This window comes from Rhinolophus ferrumequinum, chromosome 18 (genome assembly GCF_004115265.2).
Source record: "Rhinolophus ferrumequinum isolate MPI-CBG mRhiFer1 chromosome 18, mRhiFer1_v1.p, whole genome shotgun sequence".
Lineage (NCBI taxonomy): Eukaryota > Metazoa > Chordata > Mammalia > Chiroptera > Rhinolophidae > Rhinolophus > Rhinolophus ferrumequinum.
The window spans coordinates 527926-546352 of record NC_046301.1 but is presented as its reverse complement, the minus strand read 5'-3'; the positions used below and the strand labels follow the sequence as shown (position 1 = coordinate 546352).

At 46.3% G+C, this 18427-nt stretch overlaps 1 protein-coding gene across 50 annotated transcripts in view; it reads right to left on the bottom strand.

The window, feature by feature from the left end:
• Positions 1 to 18427, bottom strand: part of ANK2 (ankyrin 2) — a 382806-nt gene that overhangs the window by 144135 nt on the left and 220244 nt on the right. For all 50 annotated transcript variants that reach the window (XM_033133572.1, XM_033133577.1, XM_033133570.1 and 47 more), the window contains one exon: positions 4374 to 4475. In XM_033133572.1, coding sequence (XP_032989463.1) covers positions 4374 to 4475 — 102 coding nt within the window. The remainder of the gene's footprint in view (positions 1 to 4373; positions 4476 to 18427) is intronic.

Sequence of the window (18427 nt, the reverse complement as noted above, 5' to 3'; positions counted from 1 at the left end):
TCTGTTCCCATCCAAAGTACTTAAGCCGGTCACATAAATAATTTGCATGAGCTGCTCCTGGCACTTTAAATAAGAGTTACATTTCAAATATCTTCATAAATCTGTGCAGGTACAAATCTAGACAGGACTTGTGAGCACTATGGACAAGAAACCCACAGAAGGCTCTGCCAGAATTACTGGATCCAGAACAACTATCACCCCCAAACCAAAAACTCTAAGTGCTCAGCACGTGAGGCAGACATGAGTCGCCTCGGCCTGAGTGGGCACTAATCAGGACAGACTGAGGACGGATACCAACGCACGGCAGGAACTTAGGGAAGAACACGGAAACCCAAGCAGAATGGTGCGCGCAGCCAGAAGCAGACACTGGCACTTCCCACGCTTCTCTACATGAGGGCACTGATGAACACACGCGTGTGACTGCAGGATTTGCACACGTACTTATGCCTCGCGTAACCCCGTAGGAAGCTGTGTACAGCGCACCCCACATTCGATTAATTCCACGGATTCAGTTCTCACCTATCCTTTTTTGTTGCCTAAAGTCCCACGCTAACGGAAGAGAGGGTCAGGCATTTGTAAACAAGATGTTGGTCTAATGTAAACCAGATAAGCAGTAACTGTCAGCAAACTGACACCGCTAGTGTCCGTCCTCCGGGAGAACCAGAGCTTTTGCTAACTAAGGCTTGGGTCTAGAATGAACATAAAAAGATGACATTGTTACAGGATTTTCATTTGCAGTACAGCCTGAATGCCCGCTCTGCTGAGCTTTTGCAAACATCTCCTCACCCTGGGCTCAGCACTAGGACGACCACCACCTTACAGCGGAGTCTTGGAGAAGCTGACTGCCAGGATCACAGGGCTGGTAAGTGGACTCAGGGATAACCTGGATCCCAGCACCGTTTTTCACGTAACTTCTGAAAAAGTTCTGTGGTCTGAGCCATAACTGTGAGCATATGCCAGTCACCGCTGTGTGGGCCTGCCTGTGGGCAGAGGCCTGGTATTTCAGGAACATTAATGCTATTTTGAAAAGGGTACTTTGACCTGCCTTCTGCTTTTGAGAAGGAAACCGGATCTAACTGGTAACTGTACACCTTTGCACTTACCTCAGTGGTACAAGGTCAGCACCGACAACCAGGACGCTTGAAGAACTGCTAACCTTTAGTGTCATATCTAGGATCACGTCCAATAAATGACAAGTGATACCTTCATTATGATGTCACTGCAGTGGAACCAGTACACTTTATACATGGGGAAATTATCTGAACCTGATGACACTTTTATCGACTGGTACCTGGCTATAAATTTTTAATGAAAAGGCTACAGAGTCTCTATTTAATGTCTGGATGTTATCTCATCTGTAACATTGTTGGATTATAAACAAATACTGAATAAATAAGACAAGCAAGAGTCTATATGAGTTTCAAAAATAGGGAGAAATGCTAAGATTTATTCTCTCTTCTGGATGTATAAGAGATAATAAGATAAATAACTGACTAGCTTAATCTTTTAAAGAAAATAAAATATAATAGATTTGTAACCATGTGAAAAGAAAAATGAAAATGAAGTTGTTTATTAAAGAATATTGTCTTGTGGCAAATTTATGAATTTTCCCCATATCCGTTAATTGATTAGAAATCAAATGGTATTTTTGGATTAAATTTCAACACTTCCATGGTAGTTATGTGTCAATTTTAGACAGAAAAAAATTTTCATCCAAATTCCAGTTTAAGGAATCTCAGCAAACCAACACATGCGATATTTTGGGGCCGCTGGTGCAGCCAAGATTGCCTTTCATTGAGAAAGAAACGGTACAGAAAGTCCTGGTTTCTAGGTTACGAGTGCTCCCCAGAAATCACCTACAGGCAAAGCAGAGGGCGGTCTCCTCCCACAAGCCGCTGGCTGTGAGCTTCAGCATCTGTAGAAATAGCAACACTTCCGCGGAGGGCGGAGAGAGGGGGTATCTCTCACCCTCCGGGGTTTGGAAATTGTTTTCTGCTCTAAAATTTATTTGCGTTCTGATAGTCGTTCTGGTGATGGTACTCTTTGACTTCAAATTTCCTTCAACCACCTGTTACGCTAACCTAAGGACGACCAAGGTCGTTTCATATTATCAGTGGAAGATGAAAAATAAGATTTGAGCTCCAGATAAAGGCCGTCACCACTGTACATTCTGAAGGGCAGGTCCAAACATCTCAGGAAGATGTCCTACCCTAGAAAGGCCTGGGACATTGGGACAGATGGAACCAGAGACCCTGGGGACCTCACTTAACCTCTGGTGGGCTCAGTTTCTGCATTTATAAAACCGGGCAAATGCCGCCCTCACAGCTCTGGTCTCTCCTGACCGACGAAACATCACATGTGAAGCCCCCAGAACAAAGACTGGCACATCTAGCTAATTAGCTAACATTAGTCACTTTATGTCCCTAATCTCTATTTAACGTACATTCTTGAATAGCAATAGTAACGATCCAACAGCAGACAGCATTTACCGTATACCTAGGAAATCCAGGAGATTGAGAAGTGTCAATCTCATATTTTGCGTGGAGGTCAATTCTAATTTTTCTGACTCTTGATGAATTACATGTAGTAATCATAGTTAGAACATGTACAGCTTAGAAAGCCCTTTAATAGGTCGCGACAATTTACCCAGTGATGTAAGATTGGATGCAATAATAATACTACATATAATAATACCTTGTGTGAGACATTAGAAAAATGTCACTTTCTGAACTGAAATGACTTGATGAAAGTGGAGACAGAACTTAAACTTGAACCTTTGGTCTCTAAATTCTGTGTGGTTTCGTGGCATCGTGTTGCCTTCTCACAAAAATAAATGTTCTTCCCTTTCAGAGTAACATTGGCGACTACAAGTTATGTTGGCCTATAAAGCAAATAGAATTGAATATTTGCTGCTGAGAGATTATTTTTCTAAAAACACCCTAAGCTCTGTCATACAACTAAATATCATGTTATACTTTAGGGTAAAGTCAACTTGGTTGGAGGTTTTTCACTAGGTTCCCTTTTGGCATTATTTATAATTTCATCTAAATGAACTGATAGTTTCATTGCCCAGTCTCCAGATATTGCAAATTTAGAAAGTTAATGAATTGATATTAAAATTGGGGGAATATTTTTAATATACATTTTAAAAATCTTTAAGATAAACATAATAAAATTATACACTATTTCATATTCAATCTCATAGACATTTCTGGAAGAAGCTCATACATCCATGGGGGAATTTGGATATCCTTTGTCTAGTAAATTAGCTGATATACTCAAAGTTCAAATCATTTGTTCAAAGGCACACTAAAAACATATCAAATAAAAAGATTCAGAATGGGAAATCAGACGGATAAGAAATGTAGATGTAGAATAGGAAGATCTTGTATATTTACTACAGGAGTAAAGGAATTTGGCCTTTTCCAGGTCAGTGACAGGCAGTATGTAAGATCTGGGATTTCATCTCATCTATGAGCTGAAAAGCCCAACTGTTATTGCTTCACGATGCTGGTGGAGACAAGAGTCTCCTGGATCAGAGACAAAGGACTTTGTATGCACAGCAAAAGCAGCGGCTGAGTGTCGACTTGTTGCTTGAGGGTCCCCTGTGTCCTCCCCACACACACCCAGGGGAACAGTGAGGTGCCTGTGCATGTGGCGGGCGATGACGTCAGAGAAGAACGCCTCACCGGGAATGGTCACTTCCGGGTCAGCTCTGTCAAGCTGACGTTCCACCAACATTTAGCGCAGGAAGGTGAACACGGGAGCCCACTAGAAACTTAAATTCATGACATGATAATCTTAGTCTAAAATAGCACAAAACTCTCAACATCCCTGGGACCAAATAGTATCAAAAATGTGTGTTTTTGTCTAAAGCCTTATCAAGTTGATGTGATGAATGAGTAATTCAAATACTTCATTTCCGCCAATAGTTTCAACCTCTTCTCAGTATAGTTCATATTTTAAAACAAATTACGGGGGGAAAGGGGGATTTTTTTTTTTTTTTTTAGATTCTCTTTGTTCTCTCTTCCAAACCGTAAGTTACCATGAGTTAAAAGTCACAAGGCAGAGAAGAAAAGAAGCAAGAGTCTGGGTAACCAGCAGATGCTAGCTGAGATGAAAACCAGCGTTCTCAGTCAACATCCCACCCCGGGTGGCCAGGTCCTCACAGACAGAACTGACACCACCTGCTGGTTCTGCTTCTACTTTGCCAGCCAATCAGCTCTCAGTACAAACGTCTGCGGCTTCGAAAGCTGCGAAGGGGCGGAAAGGGACTTCCCGGGTTTTAGTGATGCAGTAAATGCGGGCGGCTGCACGCCGGCAGGCGGGGAGGGTGCCTGCTGGGCTCTGCGCTGCGAGCTGCGCCCACCTACCTGGTTGCAGGTGTTGATGTCCACGCCCCCCTTCAGGTACTCCACGACCTTGTCCAGGTTGCCGGCTCTGGCCGCGCGGAGGAAGCTGGCGCTGCTGTCAGACTGAGGAGAGAGAAGGCCGTCAGTGAGCTGCGCACGCGAGAGGCACACGTAACGCAACGCGGAGGGACGGGTCGCCGCGGCTGAGTTTACGGCCCTGCGCGCCCGTCTGGGCGAGGCCGCGCCTCCAGTGTTTCCAGAGAGCTGACACTGGCGACCCTGCGTCCCGCCGCGATGACAACACTGGCACTGCTTTATGCTGAATCTCCGCACGTCTGAAGAGGAATTTACCCCCAAACGCACCACGACTGGTCAGCTTAGCTTCAGGACACTGGTGACGGCACTGAGCCTAATGTCACGTTCAGCCAGAAAAGTCAAGCAACAGAGGTACTGGGCTTCTTCTGCCTGGTTTTCGGGTGATCTGGGGGAGAACGCTGAGAAGGGTCCCTGGCAGTGACCTGTCCTCCTCATCAGCCGAGCCGTGCTGCAAGGAGAACTGCTGGGCCCATGCAAATTCTGTGAGCCCGGTGATTTTGGAAAAACAAAATCAAATAAAGTGACACCGGCTGACATAATGCCAGGCTACAGTCGCTTGGTAACGATGGTGGCTCTCGGTGGGGACGGCGCTTCAAGTCCTCAGCGTGACCCCCACCGCGCTCCAAATCCGGTCCTGGGAAATCCTGAATTTCCCGCACAAAAAGCCCTGTGGGGGCTGCACCCCCGCCCCCGGTTCCCCCGCCTCCCGCTTGCTCTCAGATGCCACTCCCACGGACACTCACAGAGCTGTGACTGTCCTGCGGCCACTGCCTGACTAAAGCGGAGCCGGGAATCGAAGGGGACGTCGCGCACCTCCCGGCACGTGCGTGGGCTGCGGCCACCCGCCCAGCGTCCTCCCAGCGGCTACAAGACGCACAAGGCGGGGCCCCGGGTGCCTCGGGGTGACATGAGAGAACCGCAAGGGACTCCTCTGGGGCCTCACGTCCGGGCTCAGTGCACACGGGGGGCATCTCACATTTACTCAAATACCAGTCAGAGGGGACCCAGGAAGGGTCGGGGGGCGGGGGGGGGGTAGGTGACGGCCGTCGCTGCACCCGGATCACAGGCCGGCCCTCCCGAGCCAACCATGGTGTGGTCACCGGACCAGAGTCCACCCGGGGCCGCCGTCCCCGCCAGGCTGCGCAGTGGCGCAGTGACGACCTGTGACACGTCCTCTAGCGCCTGGTCTGGGAAACCACTGTGCCCGGTGCAGCCACTTCTGAAGCCCGGGGGAGATTTCCCGCCTCCAGGCTTCTGGCCACAGCACTGAGAAGTGAGCCGTAATCCTAGGCGTTATGCCATGTCAGATTTAAAAGAACAAAAATTAAATCATAGGAGGTCACGACAGAAAGTATGACAATATTATTTCCCATGTAGTTTTGAAAATAAATGTATGTACTGTGTAGAACTGTCTAATCACTGACACTAATATAATATTGTATGTCGACTATATTTTAAAAATAAATTTATAAACTGTTTAAAAGATTGTGCCTAGAAAGCGCTTCCATCTCGTGCATGAGGCTTCAGAATTCCAGGAGGGGACGTGTGCTGAGTGTTCAAGGTGGGCGCAGGGCCACGGGTGTCCCAGGCACCTCAGCACTCACGTGACAGACACCACGATGAAGGAACCATTCTCATGCCCGTTTAATGGGGGAGGAAAGGGGTTGGGTCTCCGAGGTCACACCGCTGCTCAGTGAGGTCCCAGGTCTGACTCGTGTTTGCCAGCCTCCGAGCTTGTCCCCTCTGCGACCCTCCTCTCCCCGCAGTGCTTCGCAGGGGTGTGGCTGCGCGCACCTGAGCTGCCACACCTGAGCCGCAGCTTTGTTCCGTGTCTGGAACCACCGCAAGCCTGGTCCGCGGGGCTGCTCTACGTCACAGCACGTGCTCAGCACAGCGCCTCGGTGGGACAGAGTTCCTGGCTGACGTCCCCGTCGTCATCAGCCATCTACTACCCAGGAAAAGCAGGAGGTGGCTGGAGACGACTTAGAAACATATGCATCTGGGATGAGGAAAGAGGTGGCACACACGGTGTCAACAAGCCAGGTAACTGTCCGCTTGTTTAATCACATCAAACTCGCTCCCTGGCTCCTGTGCAGAAGGAGTGCCAGGAGCAGGCAGGGCGGGAGGGAGGGGGCAATGCCGCCGTGAGACCCCGCGGCAGAAGCTGGAGGGGCTACAGGCCTCCCTGAGGGGTACCCCGCACACGCTCTCCGCACCATCTCGGGCTGGGCGAGACATCCAGGGCGCTTCTGCTGTTACATAACCACAAGTTTTCATAACTGCTTTTCTCTGTTCTGAATCACATTTCTACAAAGTAGAAGCGAGTGAAGGCTTACAGCCAATCCGGAGAGTTTTAGCAGGGTTTCCCCCCAGTGTTCAGGCTGGGCCAGATGCAGGGGAGTACACCAGGTAAGCGGCCCTGCCAGGGACCTCATCCTCATGAGTCAGAGCAGGCTTCCCTGGACGGTGGGTTCTTCTAGAATCCCATTAAGAGACTCAGTTTTCCCCAAGTGGGAAAATGCATCATAAATGCATTTTGCAAATGCAAACAAGTGAAAGTATTATTTTAAAGTTGTCCCAAAACAAAATTAAAACGAGACTTAGAAGTTTATGTATAGATACTGCCAGTATCGACAGTCAAAGTACAGGACTGCGTGAAACTAGCATTTCCCCCATGTATTTCCACACACGCACTAGCTGCTCTACAACCAGGCCAATCTGGGATCACAGCTCTGCACACGAGAGCTTAGGATAAGCAGCCGTCAGGCTCGTCACCTCCATCACACAGACGCGAGGGGACTCAGGGGCTAATGCTGACACACACAGCAGTTTTTACCAGGCTGCTTCCCGCTCAGAGTGACACAGTTCAGTGTAAGTAGCGGGAGTGGGCTTTCAAAGCAGACTTGTCTCCTGGTTTGACCAGGAGAAAATGAGGCAACAGCAGCTCCCTGGGAACGTCTCAGACAAAGCCAAGAGCAGCCCACCTCTGTGTCCCTCACTGCAGCTTCCCTCGGACTCGCGAGTCCTAATAGCATCACTCTCACGCCCATCAGGTCTGGCTCTTTCAGGGACTCAGTCACTGAGCCCCACTGCGTGTGATCTGCAGCAGACGATGTCATTTAACGCGTCCCCTTCACCACCCAGGGGGCATCTCAAGCCAAGAGAGAAAAACCTCCCTTAATTTCTCCTCAACACAGTTCTGTACGTTTTTTGTACCTGCAGGTTAGACAGAGTACTTTCTCAGCCAGATGTGTGTGGAATGTGGGGGAACGTGCATTCAGAGAGCCCCCTTACCTCCCAAGGGAAGGCTTCCCCCAAACCCTGGCTACAGATTTGTAAAATTCTGTGCTTACGTTTCAACAATAACCTAACGAGGAAAATGGAAGTTTGTAGCAGGTCACCTGCTGGCTACCCATTAAGTGAGTGCAACCACGTCGTGTGTGTTTGTAACTCAGCAGGTGATGGACAAGTGACATACAGGTGACATAGGCACAGACAGTTTGGCCTGGGTACCGAGGGTGCTCAGAAATCTGGTCCTCATGTTGGCAGGATGGGGCAGACGTGCTGAGCCAGAAGACCCCAGCACGGCAGTTAGCAGGCAGCGAGGACCGGCTCACTGCCATCGTCCGCGGGGAGCGTGACAGAACAGGCTCGGTCTTCAGGTCCCAGTTTTCTCTCTGGTTGGGTTAGGGGCACATGTCGACCTCTGACTTCATTTCCAAGTAAATAAGGAGCTTTAAACAATGGTCACCTGGCACGCGACTTGGCACATTTCTCTCATAGCTTTGAGTTCCATTATTCTGAAACAGGAAACAAAGCCTTAACTGTAATAAAAATAACAACACTGGGCTTGTGCAGAAGCAGCTGGCAGTGTGGACCGGCCGGCAGTGTGGACGGGCTGGCAGTGTGGACCGGCCGGCAGTGTGGACGGGCTGGCAGTGTGGACTGGCCGGCAGTGTGGACGGGCTGACAGTGTGGACTGGCCGGCAGTGTGGACGGGCTGACAGTGTGGACCGCCTGGCAGTGTCCAGCAAGCGGCTCCATCAGCCAGAGGCACAGTGGACCCCACAAAGGCCTGACTGACCCCCCCCAAGGAAAGCACACGTTCTTTGTGGAATTAAAGGAATTCACACTTTCTTGGGATGCAGTGATCCCTTTGTAAAAACACAGTGGTTACAGGCCCACCCTGAGATCCATGTTCACAGCAATACAAAATAAAGAAAATGTGTTAAAATAGCCCGAGGGGAAGACCTTGATGTGAGTGTCATGAAATACGGGACATTTCTACAATTGCTTGGCTCTGTCCCAGGACTGTGGGTAAGTTAAGTGCACATTCAGCCAACCACAGGCTGTAGAGGATCTTGAGTCTGTTGCAATCTCCTCATCAGACCCTAAGTGTACTTTACAGAGCTGGGGCAGGAGCCACACGGCACGACTAGAAGCGCTAAGCCCAGCGACAGGCAGAGGACACTCACTGAGCTTGCTGTACACTTGCAGTTTTTCTTGTAAATGATAAATGCCCAACAGCAGCAAAGCAAAGCACAGATGCACACACACTGGCTGTTCCTTAACCGTGAAGCCTCTGCCAGAAGACCACAATGGTCACCTAGCACATATCTGAAAATACTCCCTTAGCAGCTCAAGTTTGAATCCCCATCTTGTCATAAAGTGAACTTTGGGGGCAATCGAGGACGGCACACTAGACGTACTGGAATGTTTTAGGAAGAACCCACAAGTTGCATGTGTGTGCATGTGTGTGCACTGTGAGCATGTGTGTGCATGTGTGTGCATGTGTGTACATGCCTTGTGTGCACTGAGCATTGTGTGCATGTGTGTGCATGCCTGTGTGTGCACTGTGGGCATGTGTGTGCATGTGTGTGCATGCCTGTGTGTGCACTGTGAGCATGTGTGTGCAGTGTGAGCGTGTGTACATGCGTGTGCATGTGTGTGCCTGTGTGTGCACTGTGAGTGTGTGTGTGCATGTCTATGTGCACACATCAGTGAGACTACAACAGAATTCCGGACAGGAAGTTTCTCCTGAGCTCAGAATACTGATATCCTGCCTCCAGGCAGCTGACGGGGGCCCCTTGGACCAGGGCACAGCTGAGCGACCCCTTTCTCATCGGTGGACGTGACCGTGACTGCTGCAACTTTCTAAATTTACCTGTGTGCTGTGAACTGCAGCTGTCAAGAGGCTGAGCTGTTCAGGCCTGACCCTCTGCAAGGTACGGAGCTTATGTAATTTTACACCGAAACGTGGAAGACGGGATGGAAAACTGGCATGAAAAGCAAAGTGTTTGATTAACCGCAGCACCTAACGCACGGTGGTGGGAAAAGCCTACCATTCCGCACCTGTCGCTTGCACAACCAAACACTCAGTGAGCTTCCAGCACAGCGCGCTCTGTTGCCAATCAGCCAGGGACCCCTCTCCACGACCCCTCTAGTTCCTGCCTTTCCGAGACCTAAACTTCCTCTGAGGAACTTTCAAACAGATGACTGACGTGGTGGGTAAAGCATGGATCAGCTCTGAAGAGAATTTGGAAAAGTAAGCAAACTCCCAGTTTAAACATGACTACATAGGAACAAAAGCAGGCTAACTCATCTCACGGAAGCATTGGTTCCCTTGTAGAAGGAAACTCAGGCTTCAGCCAGGTTTCATGACAAACGGACATTCTCCCCCAGCTGTTTTATGGTCTGCCTCCCACAGGAATTTGTATGAAGTGGGTCCTTTTCCCAGACAGCTTCTGTGGAATCCCTCCCGGCCCAGCTCTCCAGCCTCACTCACTGCCCCTCCAGAGCCCGGCCCAGGGGGAGGTCGAGAAATATTGGTGGAAATGAAACAAAATAAAGGAAGGTCAACAAAAGGAAGCTGGCCAAACGGGGCCATGAAGCAGACCGGCCACTAGGAGTCAGTGAAGAGTTTGGTAGATCCAGTAAATGGTCAGACTCACGGAATTTTAAATCTTGGTGTCAGATCTTGATTAGCAGAATTTATACTTGTTATATTAATCCACCTGAAACTCATTAGCTAAAAGTAAAATCATTTTCAAAGTCTCTTTTATAACTGGAGCAGCTATCCACAACAACACCAAATAACACCACACTCTCCCTAAGCATAAATGAATGAGGAGAAATGGGCGAGGGCGGCCTCCTGTGTCCTTGTCGTCTCACACGGGAGCCATGACAGACGCCGCCCGTAGCAGTGGGGTTGGTTAGACAGGCCAGGCGCTCCGCAGTGTCTGCCTTTAACTGGAGGCTGACAGATAACTGGCCACCATGACATTAGCAAAGAAATTCAATATAGAAAGAACCGGTATCTTACTGACAGTAAATATGTAGAACCATTACTATCCTCTTTCTTCAAAGTAAGAAACGATAATTTTGCTCTTCTCTGGGGAGAAAGAAAAAGTCTTTATATAAAGCAAAGCGTAAGCTTTTATTGTTGCATAAATTATCCGAAGAAGAAAGGAAATACTGACTACTCAATATTTCTGGGCGCATAACATACAGCAATGTATTTCAGTATCTCCAATAGTTACACTAAGACTAATGAACTTTCTAAACAAGAGAGACCACTGGTATGTTTAGATTATTCTGACCAAGATTCAGAGGAGAGAGGCTGTGTTCTGTTAGAATTATTGTGCCTATAAAATATACCTCGCTTCTGTTAGGGAACCTATCTAATTCCACCTCTACACTCTTACAGAAACATCTACCTGTAATATGACATGAAATTAAGCTGTCATATGTGTGGGGTGTGTGTGTGTGTGTGTGTGTGTGTGTGTGTGTGTGTGTGTAGAGAGAGAGAACAAAATTAGAACTTCACTCGAAGGCAGGAACCACGTCTCATAATTGTCAGACTTTCCAAATCCGCGGTCAGTGCCTGAAACATACCAGCCACTAAAGCTGATTACGATGATAATGAACCCTTGCGAAGAACAGTTATCATACAACGGGGGGCCAAAAAATGTACACACATGACTTGTATTCATCTTTTGTTATCAGTATATATTGAGTATTACAATTTTAATACAGTGTTTTCCTTTCTTAAAATGTGTATACATTTTTTTGGCACCCTCTATATCTTAGTTTTATGCAAAGCTGACAACAGGTGGTATAAATACAAGTTATTCTAGCTTTAACTGCTCAAACATTAAACTTAGAAAATTGCTAAACAAGAGTTAGATTACTTTTAGGTCATAGAAGAAGATAGCATTAGAACATTTTTTGCAGGACAGCAGTTAACTGTAGCCCAAAAGACCTTGTCCGTCCACTCAAGTTCACTTAGTTGAAATGTCCACCTTTTCCTTAAATACTAAGACCACAGGTACCTTGTAACTGGTCACTGGCTAAGGCCTGGGAGGCAGGCTTCTCTGCCTCAGTAACTGAAGGCAAACCCTGGGAGAGGAGGAGATGCTGAGAATTTCATCGGAAAGGTCTGCAGAGCATGGCGTTTCTGATTGGTGGTGTTGGAAAGGGGACGCAGCACAGATCGTGGAGTGACGAGGACACGGGTGCACAGAGGGGCCATGCGGGTCCCCAAGCTGGACAGGCGCCAGCTCGACATGTGAGAAGTGCAGGGCATGTGAGTGACTGAGTTTCCTTTGCCGCTAACGCCCTTCCTAGAGGTCACTGTTAATTTAGCACCAATCATGGAATCATTACAGAGATTGAGCCTGACCCAAATAAAGCCTCTCTCTCTGGCCATGATTCTGAGTGAGAGAACTAATAACTTGTGTTTTGATGGGGTTGACTACACTTCTTTCCACTATTTTCAGATAAACAATTGTCAAAAGTCACACTAAGAGAGCATATCAGTCCTTCACTGCTTTTGCATGGTTCATGTACATTCATGGACTTTCAGCAACTACTTATCAAAGCCTTGAAATGTTTTTCTGCAGAATATGGACTAGCGCCTACTGCATCAGGCTTCTACGTGCCACCTGTCAAGTCGCCATCTGCACAAGTCGCTTCGTGTGCAGCAGCCCCTCGAGGCATGAATCATGACTTGTCCTTTTCCTATTTCTTTCCCACATTTCCTCCTAGAATGTTGATGGCTAATACCGCTGGTGCCAAACACACTTATATTCTCATCTAGTCCTCACAAACCACCCAAAGGAGGAAACTGAGGCTTGGCGAGACGAAGCCTGCTGTCCATGGATTGTGGGTACTGATGCCAGAGCTGAGACCGCTCGCTACCAGCAGCACCACCATAACCACCAGGCCAGTTCCCCCAAAGTGCCAGCACCTTCTCACTGTTGACTGACTTCCAGAAGCGTCTGCAGCTTCCTGTTCTGGGGAAAACCTACACGGCCACACCCCTGGCCCAGCGGCCACACCCCTGGCCTAGTGGTCACGTCCTGATCTCCGTGACACCCAGTTCCCTTTCTGGTCCAGGGGCAGGGCCCCACGTTTGACTCGTATGCCATGGCCACCCCTGGAATGCCAACATTTGTATTCTTTAACGTCACTAGCCCAAGAGCTGTGACTTCTTAGGACACAGTTATATTACTAAAAAATAGTATCACATGTTATACTCGATGACTGAATCCAGAACGATGTCTGTCACAACTGTCACTATAATCAGGCAAAGAAAAAACTTTTCAAGCTGCACAGCATGGAAAGCTGCAAAGACCTTGTTCCCGACTCTAAACCTACATGTGGACCTGCATGCGGACCTCAGCACTCACAGTGACACATTTCTGAGTGGAGTTTACGTGGCCCCCTGCCAGGACAGGTGAGGCCTCTCGCGGCTGTTCTTATTGGTCACCACATCTGCCACTTACACATAAATACTGACTCCGCCCACAAGAAATGACAGCATTAACTCCTATACTTTCACTAAAAATGTAGTGAGTGTTCCCATGAATCGTCCTCTCATGAAAATTAACTATAAAGCTAGATAAGTGCAGAATATTAAGTGAATAATTTGTTATGAAACCGAAAGACAAATATACACACCATAAGAGTATTTGTCTAAAACTATATGCCTTTCTATATTTACTCCGTTTTTGGCCTTACAATCTGTCTTCTCTTTAAAAAGGTAGGGAGATCATAATAAAAACATATATATTCTCATAGTAGAACACTTAAAAAATAAATAAAAACAAAATCAGCCAGCAGCCATAATCCTGTTATTCAAACTTAACTGCATGTTTTGACGTATTTTCTTCTAAAATTTTTCCACATATACACTATATTCGTATGTATAAATAATGTTTTTACGAAGGTGGGGTAGTGATACTCTGTCTTCTACTTCTAAACAGCAACATTACCAATCCTTGCCTACACCATTCAAAGTTTGAAAAGATGCTCTAAATCCATGTAACAGTTTACAGAGAGGTCACAATTGTTATCTTCCCTAATCACTCTACAGCTAGTGCTTTCACCGTCCATTATTGGCGAGTGCTATACTAAAAAGTCCCGGACCTAAACCTTTCTCCCTGTCCTGATCCCATGCATTGTTGAAACTGCTGACGGTGGAATAACGTGTCAAAGGGTGCAGGCTGTCCATGACATTTCCTGTCTTCTTGGACTTGTCCACTTTTTTGTCCCTTTAGAGTTTCAAATGTCTTTTTTATTTTTAAAAACTTCATATAGACAAGTAATATTTTGTTATATTTGTTGGAAATTTTTCTAAGTTTGTTTTCTGTTTAATATATCTTTTGACTTTTAGAAGTCTTAAATTTTATAAATTAAAAGTATAAACTTCTACTTTCAGATTTTTACTCCATTGCTTTGAGGCTTTCCAACCCCCAAATCAATGAAATATTTCTCTTCATTTTCTTGTACTTTTCAAAAAATTACTTTTTTTTTCATTTAACTTTTAATTCCCTGAAATTTATTTTGGTATGGGGCATAAGTGACAATCTTACTTGAAATTTTCCAAGTGGGCAATTTTTTTCAATTGTTGAAAATCTTCCAATGCACATTTAACTTTTTCTAATATCTCCTTTTTTACGTTTTTCTTTCCTTAAAAAGCCATCATAACACAATGAGCTGGGAACGACCCTTTCAATCCTGTTCTACCACTTACCTTGAGCAAATTACTGAACTCAGATAAGCTTCAGTTTGTCTATAAAATGTGTAGGATCACATGACAAAAATTAGATGGCACAGAAACTGTCAGCTTTGGGAGCGGGGCTTCAGTTTACTCTAATGCTGTGCTTTCAAATGTCCCACAATACAAGCAGACAGTTTCCAGCTTTAAGACAGTGTGTGAGAGCTCCAGGAGGCCGGCGCAGGCAGCAGCCCCCGCTCCGGGCATGCTCTTGCTTTCTTTAATTGCCACCAGATAGAATTCTGGCAATCAGCTGACGTAACCTGGATTAAAAGCAGCTGGCTACAATGTGAAGGGTTTTTATTCTCTTAGCCCTTACATGCTGACGTTACACGTTCAGCGTGTCTCCTCAGTTAAGTAGCTGCTTAGAACATAAAGCACTGGTTATCACATGTCAGTGCACTACGGGTTACTTAGAGATCACCTTAGTCTTGTTAAATAAATGTTCTTGATTCCCACCTCCGACATTCTAATTCTGGAAGTCTGGAGTGGGGCTCAGCAATCCACCCCAGGTGATTCTTCTGAAGTGGGTGGTTCACTTTGGGAGGTGCTGACATGGGGACCAACGAGACCTTTCATTCTATGTATTTATTACACAACCCTGACGTCATCCTCAGTCACTCAGTTGGTCAAAATGAATGGTGTAAGAATGCCTAAGAAGCTGAATATGATAAGCCATTTTTTAAAGGAAATAATGATGGATTCTAGATATATGGACAAGTTACTAATGGAAAATTGGTGAATGTCTTTTATTTATGAAAAATGCTCTTTTCCTTTTGTAAATCTGGGGGACAACTAGACATGACTATCAATGGTTTTCAAAATGGAAAGAGTCACAAATTTTCTGTATACTTCTGTTTTGCTAGATGTCTTAGGAGGTGCTTTCTTACTAACGTCCTTCAGAAGCCCAGCAACCTAGGAAGATATGATATTAAAGGAGAGAAAAACGGAGTCTTCAGCTCTGGTTTTAGTCATTTCTGCCTAGAGGGACCTGATCCCTTGCATTTTTCTCTAATAAAGTGAGAATCCTTCATTAGACAAACTATCAATCTTAAAGATTGAATTTTAAGTCCATGGTGTGTACTGAATATTTGTTATACGAGGGTGTGGAAGCTGCCACAGTATCAGAAAGGACATGAGATTAAAGTTCTACGCTCCCTTTTGTAACTCACTGATAACTGCGATAGGTAGAGGAAAAAAAAACAAATTTAAAATAAACAATATGTCAGACACAACATTTATAATTCATCAACAGCACTGTTTCCGCTCACAGACTCTACTGGCCAACACCTGGCTGCTCTCTGTGGCTTCTGGACGCAGCTCCTGACCTTGGAGACGCCACCAAAATGCTCACATCAGGTGGTCATCATTCACAGTTTTACTTCTATAAGCACATTTTAAAGGAAGTACAAAAAGTTTTATTACAGTCACAGAAACCCACACAAATGTGATGTGAATATAAGCTTTGAGAAGTCAAACACTTAAAATCTGACAATCCAATGTGATATAATATGCTCCCCAGTTTCAAGGAGAAAACTTTAAGTGAAAATGAAGGAACCAGTAGATACTTCCTGTGGCATCATAAATTTTAAGTTTCGCCAAAAGGGAATTAAATCCAAAACCGCAACTGAAAACGGGTAAGAATTACGGCAGATGCTGTGGGAGGGAGCGGGACAGGGGTGAAAAGACCGCTCTCTCCAAAAGCAGCCTCAGCTCCATCACACATGACCCTGAAAAGCCACCTACAGACAGTGGGACATACGACTTGAAAAAGCCCAGCATGTACAGTGGGACTAATCTTATTAGACCTAGCAGAAGACTATTAAAAATTATTACACAGTTCAAATAAATAATTAAGTGTGGTTTGGATGAACCTCATTTTAAGAAAAATATAATCAAAATATTAGATACTGATTGCTTATAATTATTTCTCTTATCACAATGTAATCTTTCATGGAATTTCTTTAAAAGGCAACTATTGCATGTTATGCATAACTTGATATAGAGAGTATGCAATCATTCCAGAAAACGTGTATTACTTTATATAGTAACGTGTTCCATGCACTACTCTTCACAGCAGTGTGCAGGAGGGTCCACTCCTATTTGGGGCACAAGGTTACCACTAAGACTTCTTAGTCACCTTGCTCCTCACATGTGTTCAGGCCCGTCCTTTGTACCTATGTCAGCGCTTTAACTTTCGCCATGGCCTCTGGTCACCTGCAGCTGGAAACCACCCACAACTAGACTTGCTGCTTTGGGTGATTTCCTAGTCGTTAATGTATTCATATTTTTCACACATATGTACTGAGCAGCTGCTAGAGGTCCGCACCTTTTAGGCTCTGCAAAGAGTGGAGCTTGCAATGCACAGACCTCTCTGGACCTGAGTGGCCCCCACAAGAGGCCGACTGGATCTGTCACCCAACAGAGGCCACGCTCTCAGCATTGGGTCTGGAGTTCTGGCAACCTGACCCCCCCGCTTTGCATCCAGATGTCATTGGTTCCACCCACGTGCACAGAGCTCGGCCGTGGAACTTGCACACTGCCTCCCTGGTACTGACACACCTCTTCTCCTTCTGTGTTCTTCACCCTAAAGTCACTGCTGTCCCCAAGACTGAGTCTGTGATTGGCCCGTAGGCTTCACAGACTCTCCTGCCACCCCGAGCCTGAGGACTGTGGTTCTCAGGGGCCCCCACAGCGGTCAGGGCACTGGGACTCCTGCTTTGTCTGCCCTGCCCGGACTACACGTCTTCAGGCGAAGCCTGCACGTCTCAAGCACCCTGGTGGCCCCGTGCCTGGTGCCTGGCAGATGCTCAATAAATGTTTCCCTCATGTACTTTCTTCCCAGTAGGGCCCAAGGCTACTCTCTCCCGAGACCTGCTACCGTTGGCAGCTGGTCTCCTAGCAGAAGGTCGTCAAAATACTCAGCAACGGGTGCAGCTCAGGAGCCCACGGTCACAGCCCTAGAGGCCCCTGCTGTCTGGGGCTGGGGGACCCCGGAGAGGGCTCCAGGTAGCTCGGACAACAGGCCACTTGCCGGGCTCATGAAACAGCTAATGCATGGCCTGGACGGAAGCATTTCCGCGCCCTGGCCAGGGCAGCTGGCCGGTCCCCGGCAGGCCCCACACGCCGACCCGCTCCAGCCCCCTCCTCAGCGTCTCCCAGGGTCCATCTCCCCTCGCACACAGCACTCGACTGTCTGCTGCCTCGTCGCCCACGCACTCCGTGTACACACGCCCTGGCTAAGACCAGACTCAACTTGCCTGGGGGCAGAAGCCTTGGCTTATCTCCTTCGATAATTATCTCCAAATAACCAACCGACAGTTATATAACCACGCTCTACATCGCTATTTTTTTAAATGCTTTACCATGATGATCGTACTGCCAAAGTAATATTTAGCTTCATTTTCTTTTGAGGGGTATAATTTCTGTGTTTAACTATACAACATACCTAGAAGTTATTCTGATTTGCTTTATCTTTCTTATAAAAAACCTTATGAGCCCATAAGTGGAATTTCAAATATGAACATACAATAATATTGCTCAAAGGGAAATCATTTCTGTTTACTTACTCCCAGCACCATTCCTGAAAACTGACTTATTCCTTACTGCTGTACTTATGTATACATAAGGGGCAAAATACTCACAATTCTAAATAAACTTACAGAAAAGAATGAAGTATTAATTGACATAAAGCCTTCCAGTTTTAGTAGCTTAAATTTATATTTTTCCACGAGTTTCATTCTGATTCTGAATAAGACTGGAAAATTTATTTATTTGAAATTTTTGGCCTCACAACCCAATAAACTCTATAAAACATTTCTAAGTTTATTTCCAAAAGAGAAAATAGTGCCAAGGACCTGTTTCAGTTTCCCCCCTCAGAAAAGGAATATTATAAAAACATAAGTTCTGAAGTCTTAAG